This window comes from Episyrphus balteatus, chromosome 1, assembly GCF_945859705.1.
Source record: "Episyrphus balteatus chromosome 1, idEpiBalt1.1, whole genome shotgun sequence".
NCBI lineage: Eukaryota > Metazoa > Arthropoda > Insecta > Diptera > Syrphidae > Episyrphus > Episyrphus balteatus.
In genome coordinates this window covers 131,553,543-131,567,697 of record NC_079134.1, presented here as the reverse complement: position 1 = coordinate 131,567,697, position 14,155 = coordinate 131,553,543, and the positions used below count along the sequence as shown (strand labels likewise).

The 14,155-nt window shown below is 35.1% G+C and overlaps 3 protein-coding genes across 3 annotated transcripts; 1 reads left to right on the top strand and 2 right to left on the bottom strand.

The window, feature by feature from the left end:
- Positions 1-2,842: 2,842 nt before the first annotated feature.
- On the bottom strand, positions 2,843-4,837 carry LOC129921467 (uncharacterized). The gene is made up of 2 exons (XM_056003306.1): positions 4,605-4,837; positions 2,843-4,528 (listed from the first exon to the last, which is right to left on the bottom strand). Exons 1-2 carry the CDS (start codon positions 4,740-4,742, stop codon positions 3,455-3,457), a joined length of 1,212 nt encoding a protein of 403 aa, XP_055859281.1. The 5' UTR covers positions 4,743-4,837; the 3' UTR covers positions 2,843-3,454.
- A 460-nt stretch (positions 4,838-5,297) lies between these two features.
- On the bottom strand, positions 5,298-9,419 carry LOC129910808 (uncharacterized protein K02A2.6-like). The gene has a single exon (XM_055988378.1). It carries the CDS (start codon positions 9,417-9,419, stop codon positions 5,298-5,300), a length of 4,122 nt encoding a protein of 1,373 aa, XP_055844353.1.
- A 3,076-nt stretch (positions 9,420-12,495) lies between these two features.
- LOC129905651 (TM2 domain-containing protein CG10795) lies at positions 12,496-13,353 on the top strand. Its single transcript, XM_055981180.1, has 3 exons — positions 12,496-12,785; positions 12,842-12,923; positions 12,985-13,353. Exons 1-3 carry the CDS (start codon positions 12,602-12,604, stop codon positions 13,259-13,261), a joined length of 543 nt encoding a protein of 180 aa, XP_055837155.1. The 5' UTR covers positions 12,496-12,601; the 3' UTR covers positions 13,262-13,353.
- The last annotated feature ends 802 nt before the right edge of the window (positions 13,354-14,155 follow it).

Below are 14,155 nucleotides of genomic sequence, written 5' to 3'. Positions count from 1 at the left end.
TGCATTGCAATATAAGCTGCGTTCCTTTGGAAATATTTATCTACTTTTTAGTACTTAAAGCTGCTTTGAACTACTTTTTCAGTATAGCAAAGTAGTTCCAAGTAGTTTTAAGTACTAAAAAGTAGATAAATATTTCCAAAGGAACGCAGCTATAGATAGTATGCCCAGAGATGGCAAAAATTGGATTTTTTTTTGAATTCCTACATTTGTTACGTCTACTACATAAATGAGGTAGTTAACGTAGTTTAATGTAGTTAACGTAATTAAATGTAGCAGACGTAGCGCTAGACGTCAAAATGTAGTTTGAAATGCCAATTTTACCACCAAATTGTCAAAGTCTTATTCAAATCGAAATACATAGCTGTGATAGTGTAAATTTGAATAGAATATTTGAAACCAGATGGACTTGGGGTGGTTTCTTTGAAAAGGTTTTACTTTACGAAACCAAATTATCACGAAAACACAGCTATTTATTTTTTGATATTTTTGAAATATAACGTTTTTTATGTAGTTATTGCACGTAGCAAATGTAGGTAGTACATGAAACAAATCAAGCGAGTAGTTTATTCGATTAACTACGCGTAGTTAACCGAGTAGATTACCTGACGTAATCTACTCTGCCATCTCTGAGTATGCCTCATTATAATACTAGATGTCAACTTATTGGCATACATACTCTTGAGAACCGACGCAAAATATATTCAATAACTTTTATAAGAGATATATTATCTTATCGCATTAATTGTTTTTTTTTTTTTGCTTGTATTGATTAATATTTATGCTCCAAGTCGCTTCCTTAAAAATCGTAATTTATTCCAGGAAGCAAATTATAGGACGAATTATGCATTAAATGAGCCTATAAATCGCTGTTTGAAAGAAGTAAATGCTATTTAGAATGATTTTGATTTTAATTTTCAATATAGTAGAAAAACTTAAAATTTTGTTAAATTTATATTTTTTAAATAGATTATTTTATATTGTATTATTTATTGTATCATTATTGCATTATTTCGTAGTCTGTAGAGCATTGTAACTCGATTAATGTAAATAAAGAAAATTAAAAAATTAAAAATTAAAAAGTTATATTCTGATGTTTTCTTGATTTTAACTTAACAAACTCTGGCTTTCAAAAATTGTGTAGTTCTAAATTGTGTATTTTAAATAATTCATTTTTAAAGCCTTAACTACATTGGCTCAAAAAGTGAAAAAGTACAAAAGTGAAAATTTTCAAACGCATTTTAGTATAGTTTCTCGGGCTGGAAAATTAAAACAAATGATGCAGAAAGCTTATTTTTTGGTCTAAAAAGCAATTTGTATACACTTTTTCACAAAACAATTGCGCTAGCCAGAAAAAAAAATATTTTCACTTTTGTACTTTTTCAAAAAGTGGTGTATGTAGTTAAGGCTTAAAGCCATAACTACAATGACCTAAAAAGTGAAAAAGTGGGAAATTTACAAAAGCAATTTTTTTTATTCTAGCCCTATTTGTTTTTGGAAATAAAACTACAAAAAATGTTTTTTAAACCGAAAAATAAACTTTCTGCATCATTATTTTTAATTTTGTGCTCGGAAAAACTATCACAAAATAAGTTTGAAAATTTTCACTTTTTGACTTTTTGCAAAAAGTGGCCAATGCTGTACGCTGTAGATGCACTTTTTCGTTGCTCTTAATTTAAGCCTAAGCGAAACCAAAAATTTCCTAAAGAAAGACCACACCAGAAAGGTATGCGGTAGCGGTACGGGAACTTGTATGAAAAAAAAAAAATACCAAACTGACACATCAACGTTCAGATGTGGAATTTTGTTAATACAAGTACCGTTACCGCTACCCATACCACTACTGCATACCTTTCGGTGTAGTCAAGGTACGGGTATTTGTATGAAAAACATTCCACACCTGAATATATATTGATACCTATTCCAGTTTGGATTTTTTTGAATACAATTACCCGTACCGCTACCGCATGGTTATGGCTCCTAAAAAATGGAACTCGAGATAACAATTTTACATGACATTACGATGATGGAGAATACCAAAAAAGTTGTTCCGGCAATTCTGTCTGTCTGTCTGTATGTATATACCTCGAGCTACAGTCTAAACGAGTGAAGTGATTTTCTTCAAACTTGGTAGTTGGGAGTTTTGGGTGATTCCCTAGAGGGGAAATTGAACTACTAACGGTACCTGCCATATAACGGAAATAGAAAAGTTAATTTTTTTTCTCAAAACTGTGTGTGTGTATTACACATAAGAGCCATCTTTTGAAATAAAAAATATATTTTTAGTATATTACTTATTAACGGTACCTGCCAAAGAACGGTTTTTTTTGGTTTCTGAATATCTTGTACAAGATTAACTCGATTTCAACGAAAAACATTTAGGTAAACTTCATATTAAAGGCTTAACTACATACACCACTTTTTGCAAAAGTACAAAAGTGAAAACATTTTTTTTCTCGCTAGTACAATTTTTTTGTAAAAAGAAGTATAGAAATTGTATTTAAGGCCAAAAAATAAGCTTTCTGCATCATTTGTTTTAATTTTCCAGCCCGAAAAACTATACAAAAAAGCGTTTGAAAATTTTAACTTTTGTACTTTTTCACTTTTTTTAGCAAATGCAATGCCTTAAAATTTAAGAAAATTTTCAAAAAACATTTTTTTGATTTTTAAAAAAATTTTATTTTTTTTTTTTTTTGTTTTGAAAAGTCAAGTTTTTGAAGAGGGGTTGGTGAAAAATTGAAATTTCGTTTTTTTGTGTAAATTAATTATTTCTTCAAAATAGCATAACAACTTTTTTTGAAAAATGGTAGAAAATTTTAATATCTATATAAAAAATTATTAAAAAAAAAAACAGCTCCAACGATTTTCGAATTTTTTTTTTCTAAAAATCATACCTACTTGGTTTGGTATAACAGATCACTTAAAACGGTGTTTAGTCAATGATAAAAACGGGCTTCATTATTTTTTTTTTTTTCAATACTTATGAAATTCCTTAAAAATATCAAATTTTCTCTAATTTTGTTTAATAAAAAGCTTTAACAATAAAATAACTTTTACCATAAGAGCAAGTAAGTGCGACCCCAGTCGTGCATTTTATTTTTACTGATGAGCTGCATTAAAATAAACACTAATTATAAGACCCTTGGACCGCATCAACCGGTATTAATAAATTATGAGTTAATTTATATTTTTGTTTATTTATGATAATTAGTCAGTTCCTGTTCCAATATATTTTTTTCTTCCTGAGAGAATCGACTACATACAATTATGGAATATATTTTTTTATAAGAATTACATATAAATATAATGAATTAAACCTAACTTTTATATGGAAAAATTAATACTAAATGGAATGGAAGTTCAGTATACAAATTACGAATAATCTAAGGAATGTTTCTATAAAAATAGAACCTATTTTTATTGTTTTTCTCTCATATATTCCAAATTGAAGTTGATTTCATGTGTTTAAGTTAACATCGGACGGTGCATTACTTTTTGCTTTAACAAACAAGAGTCCAGTTCCAAAATCTATTTCCATGTCGTTCATATCGATCATATCTTCTAGTTTGACTCTCTTTACATCGACATCTGAACTTTGAGTTAATTTGAATTCTCCGTTTTGTTCAACTTCAAAGTCCGGCTCCTTTTTAATTATAAAATTATCTTTGAAATCTATGTTTTCATTGGCTTCAGATGTTGAAACATAGTCCATATTATCGCAATTTTCTTTTTTTATTCCATTTAAGTTGAATTCTGTTTTGCTTATTTCTTGACTATATTCTCTCTTCAAATGTACTTGTGAGTTGTCGTTTTTGTTCTTATTGCAAGCCCTGATTTCTTCAATTTTGGAGTCGATTTTCTCGCTATCATCAGTTTCTTCTTCCCATTCCGTTTTAATCTTTAATAAATCAATTTTGTTTTCTGGTGGAACCTTTTCGATCGAAAATGCTTCCATAACCGGATTTGAATAAATTTTTTTTGTTTGTGGTGATTTTACATTTTCGATTTGAATTGTATTTTTTACAAAACCTTCTTCAACAATTTCGTCTTTTATATCACAATTTCCTTCCGAACCTTCAACACTCAGTACCTCATAGATGCTATCATTAGAATCTTCAAAGTCGATTCTTTGCGTTGACAAAGGATCTTCAGTGTCTTTTTCTTTAGATGGTGAACGATAGGTTTTAAGTGTGTATTCGGTTTCGTTTATCGCTGGTGTTTCAGGATTTGTCTTTAAGGTGTGGTTTTGATTAGTATTCAATAGAGAACGTTTTGAAGTCTCTATGGTAAATGAAGAATTTAAAATCGGTGTCGATGGAATTGACTTGGATGAACTCTGTATTTTACAATTTATTACCCGTTTTCTCTTGTCTGGCTGTGAGTTACTTTCTATTTCTTTGTAAAAGTTGTTTAGAATTTCGTCGGATTTTTGTGCTTTGATTCGCAAATCGAAAGCCATATCGAGTAATCTTTCACATTCCTTGCAAAGAAACTTTGGATACTCTGGAATGTCATGTTCTTCTTCCTCAGGCTAATTGCACATTTTAACAAAAAAAAAAAAAAACAATGATTATTTAAATAGTTTTGTTGTTATTTCATTCACTTACGACATGTATTCCAGTTATTAGAGATAGTTTAACATTTGTTGGTTCACGTGAGTCGTTTCGATATTGAAAAAGACTTTTATTGGTGGGTTTTATCTGTAGACATATCCGACAAGATGTAGTAAAACTAAAACATTCCATTTTAAATTTGTTATATCTATTTTTATCGAGTTTATTGTGAATAAGAAATTGTAAACAATTTTATAAAATTTTTGCACAATGTAAACAAAGGTGACGTTTTGGTTTCTGTTGATATAAGACCAAAAATACTCTGTAGTAAGATGCGTTACTTCTACAGTGGTGGCCGAATTAATTCTCCTACAAATAAAATTTTTTAATGCAACAGCACAAAAGTACGCAGATCGAGCTATGTCTGGTTTGCAGATCGAGCTTAATTAGCTCCTGTAGCGTTGTTGTTGATTACTTTTGTTAGTTAAAGAGGATGCCGAAATTGCCGCTCAAATAAAACACGTCTGTTCAGTAATAAATATTTAATTCAACTCCTCTTGGTATACCAAAGATGTATACCAATCAGAATGTTTAGTCTTTGCTCAATTGGTATAATGTAAAGTAATGCCAAATACATTAAACATTACATTTCTCTCTTGCTTAATATTGAAAATAAAATGAATGTTAACATGAATTTGTTTTCTTAAAAATAAAATGAATGTTAACATGAATTTGTTTTCTTAAAAATTATTCTAATATGTAGTCATCAAAACGCAGTGGTCTCTTCGATCTAGTACTGCGCTTGTGTTCGTATCTTAATTGTGGTGAATTTGGTGGAGTGGTGAAAACTTCAACTTCCTCAGTTACATCTCTGTTGTTTTCATCTATAGCAATGTCAAAATCAGCTGGTGTTGGAAACTGTTGATAATTTTCAGAATTTTCATTTGAATTTGAATCAATTTGATTTTGCTCTTTATAGTTGATGTAATTTTTGCGTGCAGGTCTTCTTGTTGTTATTTGTTGGATGTTGGGCTTGACGAAATTCTTGAAGAACGAAGAGTTTCTTACAATTGTATTGGTCTCTCCTTCTCTTCTGGCCCAAATTTGCGAACCAATGATTTTGGTTATTTTCATCGGCTCAGGATCATACGGTGGAGTAAGTTTATTAATTTTTCTTTGCTTGCAAATTACCTGGTCGCCGACTTTGAATGCTGCTCGTTTGGTGTGTCTTCGTTTATCTGCGTATTGTTTATTTTTGAGTTTGTTGTTTTGTTCTTTGTTGACCAGTTTTGTTGTCTTCTCTTTCAGTGTTGGCAGAAAGTTATTCATCTTCCTGTTGAACATCAATTCGAACGGAGATACTTCAGTTGTTGCTTGCGGAGTTGAGCGATAGTCCATCAAAAACATGTCCAGTTGTGATAAACAATTATGGTGTTCTAGCTCGGATGAAATGAGAGACTTTTTGATTGTCTTCACCATGCGTTCCGCTGCTCCATTTGCTTCTGGCCAATACGGGGTTGTTTTGTGATGTTTAATGTTCTGGGAATCCATGAATTCTTTAAACTCGTGGCTGCTGAATGGTGGTCCATTGTCGGATTTCAAATTCAATGGAGTACCGAATGCAGAAAATATTTTCGTTAATACTTTCTTCACATCAATGAATTTTGTTGAGTGTATCTGTTCGACGAATGGATACTTCGAATACTCATCGACCAAAATGAGTAAGTACTTCCCGTTCGGAAGCGGACCAGCAAAATCCATCGACACTTTCTCAAATGGTGTTGACGCTAGTTCGACAATTGAAAGTGGTTCACGATGGTTTTGATTATTAACCACTTGGCAAATGTGACACTGTGACACGGTTTCTTCTACTTTCTTGTCGAGATCAGGAAACCAAATTTTGGTTCTGAGCAATTGTTTTGTTTTAACTATTCCCATGTGGGATTTATGTGCTAAAGCGATGGCACGTTGAACTAGCTTGTGGGGCAAAAGTATTTGTGAACCTTTAAGTACACATCCTTCTGCTATGGATAGTTCTTGCCGTACACCTTTATACCTGGATATTTGGTTGCTGTTCCATTGGGTGTTGCTGTTGGATGTAATTGCTTTGATGAGAAGTTGTAGAATTGGATCTTGTTGTGTTTCTTCTTGTATTGTTTGCAGGGAGATCGCTTTCGGTAGTGAATTATTGATGATGAAGTTTACGTACTGTTCTATTATGTTGTTTTTGTTGTAACTGTTGTTGCTGTTGTTGTTTGGATGTCGGGAGAAATAGTCTGCAGGATTTGAATTACCTTGTTGATGTTGAATGTTGAAACTAAACTCTTGTGTCTTGAGCAATAGTCGCTCAATTCTGCTTGTTGGCTTGGACAAAGGATTCTTAAAAATACTTATTAACGGCATGTGATCTGTATGGAGCGTGAACTTAGTCCCATACAAATAGATCTTGAAATGTTCCATTGCCCATGTTGCTGCTAACATTTCTTTCTCTATTTGGCTGTATCTTTTCTCGACCGCAGTAAGTGCATGGCTTGCATATGCCACGATCTCATATCTTTTGTTGTGGTGTTGCGACAAGATACCAGAAAGACCTTCAGGACCGGCATCGACATGTAGATGTGTTGGCTTGTTCATGTCATAGTAGGCAAGTTTTGATGCATCTCCCATTAGCTTCTTTAGGAAAATTAATGCTTCCTCGTGCTTCTTCTTCCAAACGAACTCGGTGTTTTTTTGAATGAGTTCTCGCAATGGTTGGGTGTGTGTTGCTAGTTCTGGAAGAAAAGGTAAAGCAAAATTTAACATACCAAGGATGCTGCGGACTTCTGAGACGTTGTTGGGTGTTTTGAGTTGTTCAAAAACTGCTACTTTCTCGGGGTCTGGTTGGATGCCGTCCTTTGAGAAAACAAAACCGAAAAACTTCAGCTGGGGTTGGCTGAATACACACTTTTTCTCGTTGACTGTTAGGTTGTTTGCACGAAGTCGTTGAAATACCTCTTCAAGTGCTTGATCATGTTCAGTTTGCGTTTTCCCAAAAATGAATATGTCATCACTCACATTCAGGACGTTTTTGATGTTGTTGAGCGTCTGTCGGATGATGTCTTGGAACTCTTCGGCTGCTGTGTTGACACCGAAGTTGAGTCTTTTGTACCTGTAGACTCCACAGTGTGTGCTGAAAGTCGTGATGAAACGCGATTCTTCATCCAATTCGATTTGATGATAGCCTTCGTTGAGGTCGATTTTGCTGTAGACTGTTGTGCCATTTAAAGATGTTATTATGTCTTGCAGAGTTGGTGTTATTTTTCTGACACGTTGAATGGCTTTGTTGGCTGCTCGCATATCAATGCACATCCGAATAGCTGTTGGGTTGTGGGGTTTTGGTACAATCACCACTGGTGATACCCACGGTGTTGGACCTGTTGCTTTTTCAATGATGTCTGCTTTGAGTAGGCGGTTGATTTCGTCTTCAACTGATGATCTTAAATGGAATGGAATTCGACGGAAACGTTGTGCGACTGGTGGTACTTCTTTGTCGATGAAAAGATGTACTTTGTGTTTGTTGTGTTTCCCGATTCCTCTGAAGACTTCAGGGTACTTCTGTTTGATGTCGAGACTGATGTTGTTTGATAATTGTTGGACTATGTGGATTATGTTGAGTTGTTTTGATGCGTTGTAACTGAGAATGGATATTGCTTGGCTATCTATTACGTAGATTGTCTCGGCTATGGAATGTTGTTTAAAAGTAAGACTGGCTGTGAATTTTCCAATTATCGGCAATGAAGTTGTGGAATTATATGGAATTATTTTTCCTGTGTGTTTTGTTAATGTTGGTCTGTTCGTTAGTTTGTTGAAAGTACTGTTGCTTATGATTGTTGCGGTTGACCCTGTGTCAATTGTGAAGTTCGTTGGTGTTTTGTTGATGGAAACTGTTATAGTTGGCAAATTGTTGTTAGTAGCATCATTTATTGTAAATACGGAGTCTTGTGTTTCATCATTTTCTGTTTGTTGTAAATTGTTTATTTTGAAATTGTTGGAGGACTTCGGTTTCATACACACTTTAGCAAAGTGTCCTTTCTTCTTGCAAAAATTGCAGAGAATATTTCTTGCTGGACATTGTTGAAGCCCACCAGAATGCCAATTGTTTCCACAGTTCTTACAGTTTGGATTGTTGTTGGAGTGTTTTTGTGTTTGCGCGCTTTTTTTGTTTGGGTTTGTGTTGGTGTTGGTGCGCTTTGTATTATAGTGTTGTTTCGCTCTCGCAACATGATTGCATTGTTCTGTTGTATGTTGCTGTTGCGCTTCTATTTTGATTGCGTGTTCCTCAGACATCTCAATCGTTTTTGCTTCTTCTAACAACTTTTGAAGTGTTGGCTTTGTTTGGAAGGCAAAATCTCTCAATCTATGCGATGTTGTTGTGCATATGATTTGAGACTTGATTTCTTTATCTCTGTCTGAAAATTCGCAATTGGAACTCAATTTCAAAAGCCGTGCATAGAACTGTCCAACTGTTTCATTGGGAATCTGTTTTGCCTGCCGAAAGGAAAATATTTCGAATTCGATGTTTGTTTTGGGCGAGAAATAATTCGATAGCTTTTGTTTCGCTATTTCGAAGCAGTCCATCTCGACTCTTGTTCTCGCGCCTTTTTCGTCGACGCGTTCCTTTGTTGTTGTAGTCAGCTTTGGCAAATTGTGAAAGATCTCAAAAACGTCTTCACCGGCATAATGTAACAATAATGCCTTCTGTCTTTCGACATTGTTGATATCGCTCGCTGTTAAAAAATTTTCAAAGCGAGCAATCCATTTCTTCCAACGATCACCAGCGTTGGTTGGATCGTCGTTCAGGTTGAAAAATGGAATTCTTCCACCCTCCATGTTTTTTTTGTTTGTTTGTTTTTCACTTTGATAAAACTCAATTTATTTCTTATAAATTGTACCTTTTATACTCGTCGCCAAATGTAGCGTTGTTGTTGATTACTTTTGTTAGTTAAAGAGGATGCCGAAATTGCCGCTCAAATAAAACACGTCTGTTCAGTAATAAATATTTAATTCAACTCCTCTTGGTATACCAAAGATGTATACCAATCAGAATGTTTAGTCTTTGCTCAATTGGTATAATGTAAAGTAATGCCAAATACATTAAACATTACAGCTCCCATACAAATTATCAAACAGAAATTTTGCCGTGCTAAAATGTATCCCACACAAATTATCGATGACTTGTATGGGAGCTTTAGCTCGATCTGCGCACCAGGCAGAACTTTGTATCAGAGCTTAAATTTAGCATCATGGACGTATTATAATTAGGGGTATTCATGAAACCGGGTAAACGTGGTAAATGATAAAGCTTGGTATTATCGAAAAATTTTAGCTAAAATGTATGTATCCCATACAAATTATCGATAACTTGTATGGGAATTTTATCTCGGCTAAAATTTAGCTCGAACTGCGTACCAGGCTTAAATGTGGTAAACGCGCAGCTGTCAAAATTTGTATGGAAAAACTTTACCAGAATCTGGGTAAACTTTGTTGTACAATTTTGTGTGGAAAAGTTTATCATCTGAATCTGGTAAAGCCTGGTACGCTGTTCGAGATAAATTTTAGCTCATATACAAATTAAGCCTGGTTCGCTGCTCGCGCTAAATTTTAGCTCCCATACAAATTATCGAAAATTTTTGCCGAGCTAAAATGGATCCCATACAAATTATCGATTACTTGTATGGGAATTTTATCACGGCTAAAATTTAGCTCGAACAGCGTACCCCTAAAGGCTTGGCCAGACCGAAGGGTACATGCGGTAGCGGTACGGGTAATTGTATGGAAAAAATTCCACATCTGAACGTTGAAGTGTCAGTTTGGAATATTTTTCATACAAGTACCCGTACCGCTACCGCATGTACTCTTCGGTGTGGCCAAGCCTTAAAATCAAAATGCGGTAAATTTGTTTGACGGCGATTTATTTGAAGTCTATATGGAGCTAGAAACTGAAATAAGTATTTACAATTACTTTTTTTCTATTTTATTATATTTTTTGTAAATATATTCTAGCCTTTTGCAATCATTTTAGTTTATTTATCATCAAAATAAAACATCAAAAATTTTCCACATTGAAGCCAGAACATTGAATACGTCCATGTTAAGGCTTGGCCACACCGAAGGGTACTTGCGGTAGCGGTATACTGGTATTTGTATGAAAAAAAATCTAAACTGGAACATCAAAATTCAGCTGTGGAATTTTTTTCATACAATTAAACGTACCGCTACCGCATGTACTCTCGGTGTGGCCAAGCCTTTTAAGGCTTGGCCACACCGAAGGGTACATACGGTAGCGGTACGGGTACTTGTATGAAAAAAATTCCAAACTGACACATCAACGTTCAGATGTGGAATTTTTTTCATACAATTACCCGTACCGCTACCGCATGTACCCTTCGGTGTGGCCAAGCCTTAAGGCTTGGCCACACCGGAGGGTATGCGGTAGCGGTACGGGTAGAGGTAACGGTACTTGTATGAAAAAAATTCCAAACTGACACATCAACGTTCAGATGTGGAATTTTTTTCATACAATTACCCGTACCGCTACCGCATGTACCCTTCGGTGTGGCCAAGCCTTAAAGGCTTGGCCACACCGGAGGGTACGCGGTAGCGGTACGGGTAGCGGCAACGATATTTGTATTAAAAAAATTCCACACCCGAACGTTGATGTGTCAGTTTGGAATTTTTTCCATACAAATACCCGTACCGTTACCTGTACCTCTACCGCGTACCCTCCGGTGTGGCCAAGCCTTAAGGCTTGGCCACACCGGAGGGTATGCGGTAGCGGTACGGGTAGAGGTAACGGTACTTGTATGAAAAAAATTCCAAACTGACATATCAACGTTCAGATGTGGAATTTTTTTCATACAAATATCGTTACCGCTACCCGTACCTCTACCGCATACCCTCCGGTGTGGCCAAGCCTTTAAAGGCTTGGCCACACCGGAGGGTATGCGGTAGCGGTACGGGTAGAGGTAACGGTACTTGTATGAAAAAAATTCCAAACTGACATATCAACGTTCAGATGTGGAATTTTTTTCATACAAATATCGTTACCGCTACCCGTACCTCTACCGCATACCCTCCGGTGCGGCCAAGCCTTAAGGCTTGGCCACACCGGAGGGTATGCGGTAGAGGTACGGGTAGCGGTATTTGTATGAAAAAAATTCCACATCTGAACGTTGATATGTCAGTTTGGAATTTTTTTCATACAAGTACCGCTACCTCTACCCTCACCGCTACCGCATACCCTCCGGTGTGGCTAAGCCTTTAAGGCTTGGCCACACCGGAGGGTATGCGGTAGAGGTACGGGTAGCGGTAACGATATTTGTATGAAAAAAATTATACATCTGAACGTTGATGTGTCAGTTTGGAATTTTGTTCATACAAGTACCCTCACCGCTACCCGTACCGCTACCGCATACCCTCCAATGTGGCCAAGCCTTTAAGCGTGATCTGCGATTTGTGTTCTAATGCCGACTTTTCACGAGTCGATTTTAGGGCCAGTTGTACAAATATTTAATCCGTGGATCAGCAACTTTTATCTTGTGAAATCTGTAGTAAAGATGAGTTTTAACACTGGTTCAAGGTCCATATATGTAAAAATAGCCACATTCATGCTTGAACCGAAGTTGACCCGCAGCTAATCCGCCGAAATCGGAGGGTTAAATTCCTGGACCAAGGCTGACCCACATTTGTACAACTGGCACTTAGCCGCACGATATGTCGGTCGACTAGGATTTTTCTATGGGGAATGTCACTTTAATCGCCTGCGACTTACGTTTACACGAGTCGAAAAGCTTGGCCGCACGGCAAAAATCGACTCGTGAAAAGTACCCATTATCTAAATGAACATGGAACGTCCCAATTTTGGTTTGATATTCTGTGACATATTTTACAGTTTGAGAGCCACAACTACAAAACAGCTGAGAAAAGTGCTATTTCAAAAAATACAATCAACAAAAAAATTTACCTAAACTATGAGTTTTGTGAAACTTCTTACAAGATAAATTATTAAATAAATGAATAACTATATCAAAACTACTTTAACTATAATTTTATTATGGGCTCCGCAAGTCCTACCAGTCGAATTCGACTGCAACGACTTGCATATGGGCCAATATCTTTGTCCGGATCCTAACAAAAATCCTATTGACCCCAAAACACAACAATTCCGAGGATGTACCAAAGAAAACAAAGCAAAAGGTATGTTCTTTTATGTAAATACTTTAACACATATTAAATGATTATGATGTTAATAGTTTGGTGCATTGCTGTGGATGGTATTGAATGCACTGAAACTAAAAATAACACATTCACCAGAGAACTTCCTTGCAAATGGACGTAAGTTTATTTAGAAATATAATTTTATTTGATCTATAAACTCAAATCAATTCCAAAACAGTAATGGCTATCGCTTTGACACAGCACTTCTCTTATCGGTGTTCTTAGGCATGTTTGGAATTGATCGATTCTACTTGGGTTATCCAGCAATTGGCTTGGCAAAGCTATGTACGCTGGGTTTTATGTTCCTTGGACAACTCATTGATATTGTTTTGATTGCAATGCAAGTAGTAGGACCTGCTGATGGTTCGGCATATATTATTCCATATTATGGAGCCGGTGTCACAATAATTAAAAGTGATAACACTACATATCGGCTTCCAAGGGACGATTGGTAATAAGAATAGGTTTATTTTTTACTATAAGAAGTTTTTTGTAAATATTTTAATGAATTAAATAAAATAAGTATGTAAGTATAATTTTTTAACAATTAACTTTGTTTGTACTGGGGCACACTACAGACTTTCTATCTACCGATAGTTTGTTTAAGTCAGGTTGGGCTGCTCCTGTAGTGTGCGCACAGGCAGCCGGCCGACTAAATAGTAGGCTCGGTGAAAAATACACTTAGGAGCAAAAAAATGGAATCAAACTTTTGCGTTTTTTTAAAACGTTAATTGGCCAGGATGTAATTGACATACATGAATGTTAATTGCACCATTAAAAAGCTTGAAACAAAGGCTTTAAATCAATACTAGGAACTTTAAAACTCGTTCACTTTATAAGGATCCAATCAACATAGATGAAGCATGTAAGCAAAAAAAGACTGAAACTGAAACAGAGAGTATCTGGAAAATTTAACATTTTAAAAAAATTAAGTGCAATTTATTGACAGATAATGTCAATAGTAACGGTAGGAAAAAAAACTGAAATTGAAGCAGAGAATATCAAGAAAATTTAACATTTAGAAAAAAATGAAGTGCAATTTATTGACAGATAGCTATGATACTATCGTATGCATTTTGAAGTTTTTACCAACAATTAAAAGTAAAAAATTCAAGCTTTTAAATGAGACCATAAAACTTGAAGAAACATTATTTTATCCATTGCAATTTTTGTTTTAAATAAAAATTATCTTTTTTGATTCCGTTTTTTTGCTCTTAAGTGTATGTTAGCTTGAAGGCAATTGTGTAGCTAAGCACAAAAATCTTTTTTTTTAAAGTAATTAGTGGAGTAACTAAAGATCAAAAATTGGCAATAATAGGGAACCCGGCCGAACAGCTTAGATTTTGATG

Coding starts and splice junctions, on each gene's coding strand:
- LOC129921467 (XM_056003306.1), bottom strand. CDS start 4,742: ATGGAATGTTTTAGTTTTACTACATCTTGTCGGATATGTCTACAGATA. Junction 4,529..4,604: donor TAATAACTGGAATACATGTC/GTAAGTGAATGA, acceptor ATGTGCAATTAG/CCTGAGGAAGAAGAACATGA.
- LOC129905651 (XM_055981180.1), top strand. CDS start 12,602: ATGAATAACTATATCAAAACTACTTTAACTATAATTTTATTATGGGCT. Junction 12,786..12,841: donor CAAAGAAAACAAAGCAAAAG/GTATGTTCTTTT, acceptor TGATGTTAATAG/TTTGGTGCATTGCTGTGGAT. Junction 12,924..12,984: donor GAACTTCCTTGCAAATGGAC/GTAAGTTTATTT, acceptor ATTCCAAAACAG/TAATGGCTATCGCTTTGACA.
- LOC129910808 (XM_055988378.1), bottom strand. CDS start 9,419: ATGGAGGGTGGAAGAATTCCATTTTTCAACCTGAACGACGATCCAACC.